General features: G+C 41.5%; 1 protein-coding gene across 1 annotated transcript; it reads left to right on the forward strand.

The window, feature by feature from the left end:
• Positions 1–394: 394 nt before the first annotated feature.
• Positions 395–13410, forward strand: LIN7C (lin-7 homolog C, crumbs cell polarity complex component). The gene is made up of 5 exons (XM_083838653.1): positions 395–847; positions 5358–5476; positions 6580–6651; positions 6995–7204; positions 9852–13410. The coding sequence occupies exons 1-5, from the start codon at positions 811–813 to the stop codon at positions 10005–10007; spliced, it is 594 nt and encodes a 197-aa protein (XP_083694779.1). The 5' UTR covers positions 395–810; the 3' UTR covers positions 10008–13410.
• The last annotated feature ends 287 nt before the right edge of the window (positions 13411–13697 follow it).

A 13697-nucleotide genomic window follows, 5' to 3' on the forward strand; every position in this document is an offset into this window, starting at 1 on the left:
AGTGGTAGTTTCTGCACCACTGTGACAGAAACATCTGGGTTTTATTCCAGAAATATTCTGCAGTTCCAGCTGCTAAAACACTTCTTGCCGGAAACAAGTCTGTGAGGATTTAATTTTGTTCACCTGCGGAATTCCATTCGCGTGACCTTTTCACTGAAACACGCACGCGGCATCCTTCAAACCGAGAGGACCTGCCATTAAAACGAGTTACAGAGCGGAGGGAGCACATCGCCGCCGCATTCACTGACACCGTGAGACCCGCGGGAGCTCTCTGCTTTCAGAGCAGAGCGCACAACCCGCAGCCGACACCAAAGCCAGGCAGCAGGCAGGGCCAGACCCTGGGAAGCGGTGGAGTCACCGTCCCTGCGGGTGTTCAAGGAAGGGCTGGACGCGGGGCTTGGGGATGTGGTTCGGTGGGTGACACTGGCGGTAGGGGGTGGTGGGACCCGATGAGGCTGGAGGGCTCTTCCAACCCGAACGGTTCTGTGATTGTGTCTGTAGGTGCGCCGCTTCCACGGCGGAGCTCAATGCCCGTCGCGGGTGTTGCGGGGCTTTGTCCACGTTCCCCACGGGGTGACGCGGGGCGCACAGACGGATACGCTCCATACTTCGTGGTTTTGCACCCAAACGCGCCCCGGCTGAGGCTGGCGGAGGGGAACACAGGCGGGGAGCAGCAGCGAGGCGCCCCCCTGCAGCCCAGGCCGCCCCGCGGAGCCGCCGCCCCCCACGCCTCGACCCCGCCGCCTCCCTGAGCAACGGCCGCGCTTCCGGCAGCCGCGTCACTTCCTGCGGGGCCGCGGCGAGGACAAGATGGCGGCGCTGGGCGAGCCGGTGCGGCTGGAGCGAGGTGAGCGCGGCCCCGGCAGCCCTGAGGCAGCGGCGAGCCGCGGGGCGGCCCGGCCCGGCCCGGCCCGGCCCGTCTCGGGGTGCTCCCTTGGCTCTCCCTTCGTGGTGCAGCCCGCGAGGGTTTTTCTCGGGGTTCAGTTTGGTTCCGCTCAGTGCAGGGCTCCCGTAGGCGCGCCTGCTTCGCCCGTGCCCGAATGCTGCCGGCTCCTCGTTTCCGTCACGTGAAGAGTTAAAGTTAAACGCACGGCCTCAGTTTGGGCTCGTCAGGTTGCGTCTGGTAGCAGCGGCCGGCCTGTCTCTGCGGGAGGCAGCTGGCACACGTAGGCGCCGTCAGCGCTCGTTCGTGAGCTCTGCTGTCGCAGCCTGACACTCCTGTTTACATCCCGATTTTCCACTTAGCAGCTTAGATTTGTGTTGTTCGTGCCGTGCGGTGCCAAGCTAGAGCTAGCAAGGAGAAAGCTAAAGTCCATTCGTGTCGTCTATCCAGCGCTTTTAGGAGGCTGAGGTAAATCTCGGCCAGTGTGGTTCTTCCTGCCTGTGAAAGGGAAGGCGGTTACATGGGGGGCAGGTGACCGAAGGAACCGTTCCCCTGTTGCCGTTCCCTCTGGGTCCACCGGCTTGGCTCAGAGCGCTCGGTGCCTCTCTGTAGGCGCGTAATGCGCTGTATGTACCCGCTTTATTGTGCTAGCTGCCGTCACGTGTTACCTGCCACAGAATTCAGGTCTGTTTGCCCAGCCCTCCTTCCCGCTCCACGAGTAAATCGCTTGTAATGTGTGAGGGAAAGCCTGTAAATAGTGACTTATGTAAGAACTTTACTTCCCACTCCACGGCTCCAAAGCTTCTTAATTAGGGCAGCTGCTTTGGCAGTGGATTAGTTGCTCTTGGTAGGTCTGCTGAGTTAAACCTCAGGCAGCATCCTCCTCCACCTCATTACCCTGCCACTATGCTCTATCCGTGAAAACAAACAAATCTGCGGAGTTACTTGGGGATCGGTGGAACAAAGGAGCTATTCATTCTTCTGGCAGATTGGTCTTTTTAAGGAAAAGAAGAAAAAGGGAACACAGTGTAATGGACCTACAAAAGCAAGCGCTCTATTTACAGAAATAAACAACCTCTGTTAATTGTGTAGGGTTGACTGCAGATAACCTTATGATGAATCATCGTCGGCTTGAAAATGAACATCACTGATGTTGTTAGCATATAGCAGAAGAGAAGAGAGAATAGTGTAGAAAATGTGCTGATTTAAAATGGTTACCATATGCTTACCATGAGGGCAATGGAAAATTCTCCCCATCTGTTCTTTCTTCCAAGCTGCATTGCAAAAGACACCACCCAAATTTACTGGAGTGCAGGGATCCAACAACGTTTATCACTTGGAAATTTTTCTTATGTTTTGGTGGTGATGTGTGGCGAATCTGCGTATTCCTTAGGCGTCCACACTGTTTGAACATAAGCAGCTAAAGTGGTTAATCAGGAGTGTCTGTGAGGACACAGCATTTTCCCTCTTTGTTTGATTCACACATGCATGGAGTGGTGGCATCTCACTGTAGGTTTGTTTTTGTTTTTCCCAATGTTATTTTAGTTTAAATGCATCTTCCTTTCAGGTTTCCAGTCTGGTAACCTGTGATCAGAAAAATAATTCCTGAAGAATGGGCAATTAATCTAAAGAGGCTGAAGAGGTTAAAAGAAAATAAAATTTAAAATTATTTATGAATTCTGTTTTGCAGTGAGTTTTATGGGGGTTGTTTGTTTGTTTGTGTTTTATCACATCTGGAGTTACTTCTACATTGTTCCTTCTTGAAATCCTTCACGGAAGCAGAATTCTCTAGTGTTCATTTCTGTCTAATTCTGAACGGTTGGCTAAACTATAGTGTCAGGACTATGAGGAAGACAGCTTTCAGACACCTTTTTTTTTTTTCAGTAGTTAAAGTGCATTTTTGCTTTAGTTTCGTCTAAAATAAAACCTCCTCATGTGCGACCTGTGTGTATCACAGTAACTTTTTGACAAGCTGAATCTGTGCTCTTAGTTTGCTTTTTGAATGACCCAGCTGATTCCCAAGCTAGCTGATTTTGCCTTAAGGTATAAAACGCTACATAGTTAAAGTCTGAGCTCTTAGGAGATGCAGGTGGGAACTGTATCCAGTTTATTGACGAAAGATCCATGTTACAAAAGAGAAATTAGCAAGTGGAGTTCTGGAGTCCTGATTACTGCAGCTACTCATCGGATCAGTAGACTGCTGTCATTTTTTAAATTGATTGTAGTATCCTAATCAAACTGTTAGGTAACAACTTCACGCACTTACAGCATAACACGATTCAGGGACCACAGGCGTGAGGACTACTGCACGGAACGGTGATCTTCATATGCACGAACCAGTCATTTGTCTGCAAACATCTGCACGTATTTGATAGTTGTATTGTAATTTACATAATTACCAGACTTCTGTCATGAATATATGGAGTGTTGCGGGATTGCAACTGCTGCTGTTGCCAAGGGAGGTGAACAGCTTCTTCCTTCCGTTTGTTGATCGTTCCACTTCAAGCTGTTCAGTGCGAGACTTCGTGAAACGAAGAGAATTTGTGCTGCTGATGCTGAACATAGAGATTCCTGAGAATTTTAGTCAATTTGCATCAGTAAGATAAAGAGATTAATAAACAATCGCACCTAGAGTATCTTCAATTTCATTACATATTTTTTAGTTAAAAACAAATCCAAGTGTGTATTAGGAAATTAAAAGTTTTAGGAGCGTTTTCTTCATTTGTAATTTTTGTACAAATAGCAACTATGCAGTGCCTCTGTGACGCTAGTTCTCTGCAGACTTGGGGTTAGTAATAGCTCGAATGTAGGTTTTGACATTTATTTGTGTTAGGCACCCGATCCTCTTAAAGCTTGAAAGAGCCAAAAAATGCGTAGTTGTGTTGGCATGTGGAAACTTCAACTCTTGTGTGAAATAATGTGTCTCGTGGCTGTGGCTGTGATACTCGGGTGCTCTTCTGTGAATGATTTTTTTTTTCCAGTCCCTGGCACAAACACAGCTTTAACTGTGCTAAGGGATGACCAGTCTGTTAAGTTGGACTTTGTTTAATTGACTGTACCACCTGATAATCATTGTGGCAGTCTGTAAGAGCTCTGACTGATACCTTACAGAACTGGACAGCGTTAGCTGTGGGTTGTCTTTTGTCAGTGCATTTCACCTTAATTTCAGAACATAACGATCAGTGTCTTTCCATCCTGTTGTGACTCCTCACTTCTTACACTCCTGTACTCTTGCAGGCAGTTTCGTGGCTGTTGAATGTCTTCTGTGCTGGTACAATGCCATCGAGTGGACGTGCATTTACATGAAAAATGATTGTCTAAAGGTTAATTACTGAAAAAAGAAAGTAATACATTTGGGACGTAGCTGTGTCCCAGATTTCAGCCTTTTCTAAAATGATCAATGCTTTGTTTGTATAGTAGATTAATCACTGCTTCTTTGTGCCTTTGTGGTAATGAAGGCAATCCTTTCTATCTACCTTTCTGAGAGATTGTTCTACTTCTGTTCAAGGACTTACGTGATTCAGAATCGTCGCTAATGTAACACTCTGGAAATACAAGTGAGGAATATTAATCCTTCCTACTCTTGAAGAGCTGCCTGCAGCATATCACGTAGCATTTGATGTCATGTTTGATGCGCATCTTAATTGGTACTGGTCTGAAATCAAATCCTTCAGAGGGGAGTTTGGTTTCACCAAACAGCATGTGCATTTATTAGAATATCAACAGGGTGATCTTTAGGGACAAACGTTTAGGATCTGGGAAAAAGGTTTGGGGTTCAGGATTCTGGGCTACAGAATGCTCAGCTGAGATTATTGAGGAGTTTAGGTCGTTTTTCGAAACGCTTTGATAAATTAGATACATCAGAGATAGAGGAAATAAGAAAGCATTTCAAACTGGTAAAAGACCTAGCCAAGCTTTTATGATTCCAGACTGCTGTCTGGAATCCCGTTAATGTAATTGCAGGCTAGTGGTGCCTGAATAGGCCAGATATTACTCAGTCCTGTTGTGGGGAAAGCATTGGGTGTACGCTTGTTGAACTGGGTTTTGAATGTAAGAGGAATGTCAGCATACCTGACAGCACTCCAGGTGGTCATAACAAAGTGATATCCACGTAGATAGATTGTGACGTTCTGCATGTGAAATGTTGGTAGTATATATTATCAAAGAAATATTTCAGCCTGATCTCAGCTTCAAGGAAAAATCAAATTCTTTAAAATATGGATATGGTAGTGTTATCTCCAGATTCTTTACAGGCTTGTATTGCTGTGCTTGACCTAAATAGTCTGTAAATAAGGTTTTTTATGGTAACATTTTTAAATACATAGAGGTATGGAAGAAATGAAACTATAACATAGTCTTAAGATGTACACAAGCACACACAGACTGCTCTATTAATTTAAAAACAAACAAAAGAAAAGCCACCACTAGAATCTCCTCAGGCATTCCTCTTTACCAGTGCTTTGTTTTTCCGTAGACATCTGCAGAGCAATTGAGTTGCTGGAAAAATTACAGAGAAGCGGAGAAGTGCCGCCACAGAAACTACAGGCTTTGCAAAGGGTCCTTCAGAGTGAATTCTGTAATGCTGTAAGGGAGGTAAGTTAACTGCGCGCTGTTACCTTGCGTTAAGAATGGTACTTTTCTTTTTATGTTCAGTTCAGTAACCTACTGTTTTTCTTTCTAAAACTGAATTTGACTTATGGATCTTTTTGGAGCAAGACTCATTTTTTAGAAGTTCAAGAGAAAATAATTCGGGATCATATAGGTGTGCTAAGTAATGGCTCAGAAACAGATTACTTACTATAGGTTATTTTGAGGGTCTGCCCTTACCAACAGCTCAGCTAGCAGTGTGTTATTCTGTTGGCAGGTAAGAATGGGTGAAGTATAAATGGCCTCTGTTTCTTTTCAGCCAAATCAGCATCGTAGCCTTGCACCACCTCTTCTTCATTCCAGATACTCTTTCAGAGATTTGAAGTGATTGAAAGTGCCCTATAATTGCTGCTGGCGATGATGCTACCACTGGTGTTAACACCTGCAGTGATTTAAAAGATCTCTTTGTAGGCAGGGAAGTTGTCAAGGACCGTGTGTTTATTGCTTAGCAAATCCAGATGATTGGCAGGTCAATGTGAAGATGTGGTTAGCTCTAGGTGTGAGCACCTCCCTGGCATTAGTGTTCTTATTGCCTCTGTGTTTTCAATACTTTTCTTAAGATACTCGGTCTGTTGCATCAGTTGAAGGAACATAAGGGTTTGGGGGGGCGGGGGGGGGCAGGGGCTGGATGTTCGGGAGGGCTTTGAAGAGCAGTCCTTAAATTAATTTTTCATGCATCGTTATGGAGGAGTTCCAACTTGAATCAAACATGAGAAGGTAATCACCCATATCTCCAGTCAGGTGTGTTACGCTAGCAATAAACATTTCTAAATGGATAATGACGTCTGCATGCCACAGAAGGAGGGAGTATTTGGGTTGAGACCTAGAAGATCCATGGTTTGACCAAGAAATAAAGATGCTGAGAGAGTTATTTTCTCATAGTATGGGAGATTCTCACTTGGCACCTTGCAGGGAATTGGAGAGCAACTTATTAGAGGTGTAGGTTTTTTTCATCTACACAGTTTTAAGTTGTAACTGGTATTTTGTTACATTGTTTAAGCATAAAAATAACTGTTTTCACCATACTTAAGCTGTTTTTTTCCCTACAGGTGTATGAACACGTATATGAGACCGTGGATATCAGCAGTAGCCCAGAAGTCAGAGCTAATGCGACAGCAAAGGTAAAAGCCAAACTGTAGATTAAGTAAAATTCAGTAGTTTGTTGCTTTAGAAGCAGAAGATGGGTATTTAAAATTCAGAAGGGTATTATCGTGATGTCTGATAAAATGGATAAGCATAATGGGTCATTAAAAAGTATAATAAAAGACTTGTTATTTTTAATTTTTTTACATTGGATTTTATTCTTAGGGTTCTAAATTTTTCACACTAGTGTTGGCATCTAGGAAATTAATCTCATTTGTCTTGTACAAATGAGATAAAAATAATTTTTCAACCTGCTCACTGTGTCTAGCTAAGGGGTCTATATTTAATTTCTTATAAATAGGAAAATTTTATTTCTTACAGGCCACTGTAGCTGCATTTGCTGCTAGTGAAGGTCATTCCCATCCCAGAGTGGTTGAACTACCAAAAACTGAAGAAGGTCTTGGATTCAATATCATGGGAGGCAAAGAACAAAATTCTCCGATCTATATCTCTCGAATTATCCCTGGTGGTATAGCTGATAGACATGGAGGCCTGAAACGCGGAGACCAGCTTCTTTCTGTAAACGGAGTGGTAGGAATTGGTTTTCACTTTACGTAGCAGTAACTACTTGCTTCCACTTGGGGGCATACAAAGAATATACATGGCATGAGCTCAACGTCCTTGTCTGATCTTGGCCTAATTGGTTCTTTTTGTCCTTGCAAGAACATCTTGCTTAGTTTTCTGAACTTCAGTGTGTGCAGTGAGAGGCCTTGGATTATGCTTTCGTTACCATTCTCTACTGGGAACTGTACTATTTATGTCAACATTTCAGATTTTAGAGGTGGTGTAAGTCTAGTCAAGGTGTGGTATTCTGAAATAACATTCAATTGCCATTGTGGCTTCCTGTTTGATCCAAATTTGATGATGCAGATTTTGATTAATAGACTTTTCTGTAGCTTCTAAAGGTAAGTAGTAAATTAGGTTACATTGCTCTAGACTGAGGAGGGGTTCCTTGACATCATTATCCCAATAAATATGCTAGTGCATAATGAAAGCTGTATTAAGATGGAAGAACAAGGTGGTGTTATCTTTGGTTGTGTGCTTTATTGTCTTCGCTTAAGTGTACTGAGCTTCAAAAAGAGGCTTCCTATCGTTTGAAGGAGTATATGTCTGAAGTGCTCTGTAGCTATTTATTTTTAATAAGTATCCTCTTCTGATGAGTTACAATACAAAAAGAAAAACACAGGTTGACTGGAAAGAGGAGGCTGCGGACAGGATTTGATTTAAGACAGCTGCTTGTCAAATGCGGCTAAATCTCTCAAACTTTCTGTTTTATTTACAGAAGCTTTTATCATATGGTAGCTTGACATCAATGTTCTTGTAACTACATCTGCCAACTCAATTTAGCTCGACTCTCAGTCTTGAAATAAATTTCTGTATAGCCTGAGTGTTTTTGGACTCACGGAAGGAATGGAGACTTATTGGCTGTCTACTGTGGGAAATTCCTGCTAGCAAGGACCTGACGTGCTTGTCTCCTGACTGTTACCTGGGAGTCCAACTGTTCTTTTCAGGAAACACTCCTGAAATTATGGCCAAAGTGCTGCAACTATCCCTGTCCTAGCTTTCCTAGTACTTTAAAGTATCAAGGGACAAGTCTACTGTCCCTGAAGTATCAGCTGTCCTCAGATGAGGCCTTCCCCGCCCACAGACCCTCCTAAAGAAAAAGCAATCACTCCACCGCAACCTGATCCTGATCATCAGACAGTTGTCACAGCCAGCAGTGCCTGAATCTGTGTGCATACATGTATATAAGTATATAGAGATGTGGTAAGAATACAGTGAGTGCATAAAATACTGTGAGAATGCAAAATCTGACTCAGAGGGAGAACCTCCTGATGTTTACAGATGGATTACTGTCATCTTAATACATGACAGACATTATTGTAATTGTAATTGCTAATTTAATACTTGAAAAGTAATTTGCCACAGCCAAGACTGCAATGAATGTGCCTTAAAACAAGTTGTGGGGTGTTTTTTTTTACTTTCCCACTGGGAGATTTTAAGTGTACTTCAGAATTTTAGGTATTTGGGCATAAAACTTAGCCAGCTTTTTGTTACCGGTTTTAATTGGAACAACCTACACATCCACTTGAATAACAAACATGAAAGCATTCAACTGTATGTGTTTGAGTCTGACAGAGGAGAAATATCTTGGGTTTTTTTAACTGTTGTTTTTCTTTCTGTAAGTAACTTTATAGTAACGGGGATACCCTCCAATCAACAGGTACATCACCTGCCTTCTAGCTTCTAATAGCACCAGTGGGAGGTAGGCTTGGGGTAGTCCCATCATTGTGTTTGATAAGTTTGGAAGAAATAAGTTGTGCTGATAGAATGTATGCTATCCAGGAATGTGTATTTGGATGCAGTTGTTGAGAATTGTTGCTTCAATTTTATAATAGGATGAATCTAGTATAACCTTAATAAATTGTGAGAGTTGTTTTAGGAAGGGTTTTTGTTGTTTTTGCTTTGATTTGTGTTTTTTTGTGCGTGTTTTTTTTTTTTATCTGTTCTTGTTTATTTGGGCTTTGTTGTTCTTGATCAGTCTAGGGGAAGTTAATCCCAATACCTTGCAGTTATGATTAGACATATATGGAGAGCTAAGACAAGCAACGTGCAGTGCGTTAGCTGTTCCATTGCACCTGCCCAGTAGACACCATTTTGCCCAACATAGGATAGCATCCAGAAGGCAGCTACCTTGCAGGGTTTTTTTTGTGGGGGGAGGGGGGGGGGTCGCTTGTCCTTAGCTAAATGCAAGATAATTTGAAGTAGCTTACTAGGTAAATTGAGGTACACTGCTAAATTTAAAATGCGTGACAAAAGAAGAAGCAAATTACAAGCGTCCTCCTGAAGTTGTTGATTTTTAAATATAATTTCATAATTGCCTAATACTCTCCTTATTTCACTTACTGTATGTAAATGAGTAGATGTATATAAAGGCTCAGCATAAGCCTAACCAGAAGTTTTGCACTACTCTTACTAATATTGATCAGTATATTTATTTTCACTTCTTAGTGATATGCTGGAGAAAAAATCCTAAGCTTGGGTGACGTTGTTCTTGTGAAGTCTTCGAACTAGAATATTTTAATATTTGATTATATAGAAGTTGTAAAAAAAAAAAAAAGTCTTTTTTCTGTGTTTGTCCTTACTAATATGATACTTAATGCTTTATGCTTTGCAGAGTGTCGAAGGTGAACACCATGAAAAAGCTGTAGAACTGCTGAAGGCAGCCCAAGGAAAGGTTAAATTAGTTGTACGATACACACCAAAGGTCCTGGAAGAAATGGAGTCAAGATTTGAAAAAATGAGGTCGGCAAAACGCAGGCAGCAAAACTAACGTTTGTATGCAATAACTTAAAGAGAAAATATATTCCATTTACATTGTATAGTTTGCTTTGTGACTCAGTCGATGCAATTCCTGGGCTGCAAAAGATACTGTCATTTTCATAGAATCACAGAGTGACTGAGGTTGGAAAGGGCTCCTGGAGATCATCTCATCCAACCCCCCAGCTAGAGCAGGTTGCTTAGGGCTGTGACAAATTGAATTCTGAGCATCTCCAAGGATGGAGACTCTACAAGATCTCTGGGCAACCTGTTCTAGTGTTCTGATCTCTCTCACACTAAAAATGCCCATTTTTATGTGTAAATGGAGTTTCTTATATTACAATTAGGGGCTGTTGCCTCGTGTCCTATCACTGTATACTACTGAGAAGAGTCTGGCTCCTGGTTTTTTTTCTTTTTAACTCCTCCACGTCAGGCATTTACAGATCTTGGTAAGAAAACCCCTGAGCCTTCTCTTCTCTGAGTTAGACAATCTCAATTGTCTCAGTCTCTCTCCTTGTCTGTCAGATGCTCCAATCACTTAATCATCTTTGTGGCCCTTCACTATATGCCCGTGTCTGTCTTCTACTGGGGAGCCCAAAACTGGACCCATCACTCCAGCTGTGTCTCGTGGGGGCTGAGCAGAGGGGAAGGATCACCTCCCTCGCCTTGCTGGCAGTGCTTTTCCTAACGCAGACCAGGAGGCTGTCACCTGTCTTTGCTGCAAGGGCGCATCGGTGGCTTGTGACCATTTTGGTGTCTTTCTCTGCAAGCTGGTCAGCCCCCGGCCTGTACTGGTGCATGGGATTGTTCTTCCCCAGGTTCTCACTTTCCTTTGCTCAGCGTTGAGATTCTTGATTGCTCATTTCTCCAGCCTGCCAAGGTTCCTCAGAATGGCTTGCTGGGAGCGTACTCAGTCCCATCACTCATGTTATTAACCAAGATGTTAAACAGTATGGATCCCAGTAGTGACCCCCTGGGGTACATCGGTAGTGACTGGCTTCCGGCGGGACTTGGTGCCACTGATGACAGCCCTTGGCAGTTCAGCCGTTTTTAGAATGTTTTCAGTTTCCATGCGTTTTTCACATTTTAAGAAGAATGTGTACTTTTAAAATAGCCTAGGAGACCCTGAAAAAGCATGTATATTGATTTTTATAGATCTTTTTCATGTCAGACCTTTACGCATGAAAGTGAATTTACAGATTTTTGAAAGGCATTTAATAGGACCTATTTCTACAATTGACATCACTTTTTTTTTCCCTATTTTATTTTGGCATTATTTAACATTAAATCTGAAGGTTTTTTGCTGAATTATTTTGGAAAAAAGATTCTTATGTAGCAGTATTTTGGCACTTTTCTTAAGAACATGTTATATATCAACTACAAAATGTAATCATGATCTACTATGTAACTGATAACAATACCAGATTTTGTAATGCTTTGGTGAGTACATTATTTTTACACTTCTGCTAAATCGTAATTCGTTATTCTGAAAATTTTATTACCTCACCTGTAAATAATCTACAGTTGGTGTTCTCATATAATGACTTTGTAATAGCTGACATTAACAAATTTGCAGCAATCAGTCTTTCCTGTAACTTATTTTGTACTAATTTTAAAGCAGTTAGGGGGAAAAGATGTAATTGTTTGCAGTTCTGGATTAAGTCTCTATATGTATTTTTATATTCAAAAACAGAAGATATGTTAATGCAGTGAAAAAGAATTCCAGATGTTTCCCTGACTTTCTGCTGTTTAAAAAAAAAAAAAAAAGCTGAATTTAACTGTCATACCTCTTTTGTGTTCTTAGTATGTCCTATTGTAAAGTCTTACATACAGAGTGACTGTACAGAACTTGGAGTCGTTAGTATCTAAATTACTGATTTACTGATCGTTACATTTGTAAGGGTAAAAAGTTCCGAGGCTTACATGTTGCGTAACCCTAACGTGAACTTGTCTGGGGTTAATTGCTGACTACTTCTGATTTGGAGGGTTCACGTTTGTAGTGCGGAAGGAGTAGCATCAACATCGCTGTAAAACCTTATATGGAATGGTGCTGTGGTGGCAATAAGGAAATCTCCAGGTATAAACAATGTCTTTTTCCAAGTGTGGTTGATGGTGGCTCATTTTTTGTGTGCCATTCTAAAGAACCTCTTTTCTGGACAAAAGTACACTTCTGTGAATCTACCAGGTTTGAGGCTGTACTTGTGTAGCTTAGTTTATTTTAAAAGCTTCACTTTTGGGTATATATCTATAATTAACTTGATTGTCTACTGGGTGTCTGTTAACTTGTATGGCAGCTATGAGTGCATCCTAATTGACTCTTAGTAATAAAATTCTTAGAGACTTAAAAGTGCAGTTCTGACCGTGTGGCTACTCCCTAATTTTTCCACATGGAACAGTACGATCGATTGTGAAATAATTCAGTATGTGAAAGAAAGTAAAAGGTTAAAGATCTAAAAATGGCAGCATGAAGTTTGTACTTCTTCAGCTAATCTATGGGAAAAGAAAAAAATGGGATTGCTACAGGCCAGTGAGAAATGTGATTGCTTTCTGCATGTTTGCAAGCATGGTCAGCCTGCAAAGAGAAATTGAGATTTTAAAGATACTGATAGTTTGAAAATGCAGTATAAATATTTATCAGTTAGATGACATTGAGCACTGAAATGCATGGTTGATTATCTGTCATAGGTCTCTATCTAAAGGCCTCATGTCACTGATAGGACCATGTTGTTGAATTGTATATTTTTATGGAACAACTAATGTTTAAAGTATTGAGACCAAAATCACTAGTTAGATCAATCGTGGATGTGTGTTAATTTAATTGTAAAATAGTAGATATTTGCTTTAGAGCTATATATATAAATATATATATATTAAAGAAAGGTATGGATACAAGATAGAAATGTGCATTTTAAAACGTGTATCCCTTGGTGTTACTGAACAAAGCAGTGGTTTCTGTTACTCTAAGGAAATACTTTAGTGTAGCTGGAGCTGCTAAATGCCAGTAGCTTGTCATTCTGAGTGGAAGCATTTGGATACAGTTTGTCATCCACTACAAAATGTGAGGGAGTGTACCCGGGCATATAAATTGTACATGTAGAATTTAATACCAAGTTTTTTTTAATTGCAACAACAAAAAACATCCAATAAGCAGATAACTCGTTAACGGTCATCTTTTATTACTATGAAAACCCTATTATATTGAGGAAAGGGTGGATTAAAATGTGCTGAGAAACTTGATTTCTTTTACTACTGAGCAGTGCCTGTACTGTGTTAATATGCAGTCCCTACACACTTGACATACTTGGGTGTGCAAACAGATTAAGAAGAGATAACAGTTCTGCAGGTAACTTCTGCATCTATTGCTGCTGTGAGGGATCTCTGGGTTTTATCAACAGAAAAATAAAAGGTGAATTTCACGTGCATTGTGTTTGTGTGTTTTTTTCTGACTTTCCATTTTTGGTACTGTTTTCAGGCAGCTGTAGTTGGGTGTTTATAATCTCTGGGGCATAACATAAACAGTGCATGTGTGTGGGCGTGCAAAGAAAACTTTAAATCCTGGGTTTTAGTTTGTTTTCCTGGTTGCTTATGAATCTTGCCTTTTCTGCCCTATGTTTTGTGATGTGTTGGAGAGACGAGGAGAAAATTAGAATGCTATAAAGGGCACGTAATATCGTGGACCTCCTGCATTTTAGAGACCTCCTTA

Source organism: Anser anser (genome assembly GCF_964211835.1).
Source record: "Anser anser genome assembly, chromosome: 5".
In the NCBI taxonomy this organism is placed as follows: Eukaryota; Metazoa; Chordata; class Aves; order Anseriformes; family Anatidae; genus Anser; species Anser anser.

Bases quoted from the DNA above. Each gene is read 5' to 3' on its own strand.
- LIN7C (XM_083838653.1), top strand. From the start codon at position 811: ATGGCGGCGCTGGGCGAGCCGGTGCGGCTGGAGCGAG. The intron at 848-5,357 runs GTGAGCGCGGCC...GTTTTTCCGTAG, and splicing joins GCCGGTGCGGCTGGAGCGAG to ACATCTGCAGAGCAATTGAG. The intron at 5,477-6,579 runs GTAAGTTAACTG...TTTTCCCTACAG, and splicing joins TCTGTAATGCTGTAAGGGAG to GTGTATGAACACGTATATGA.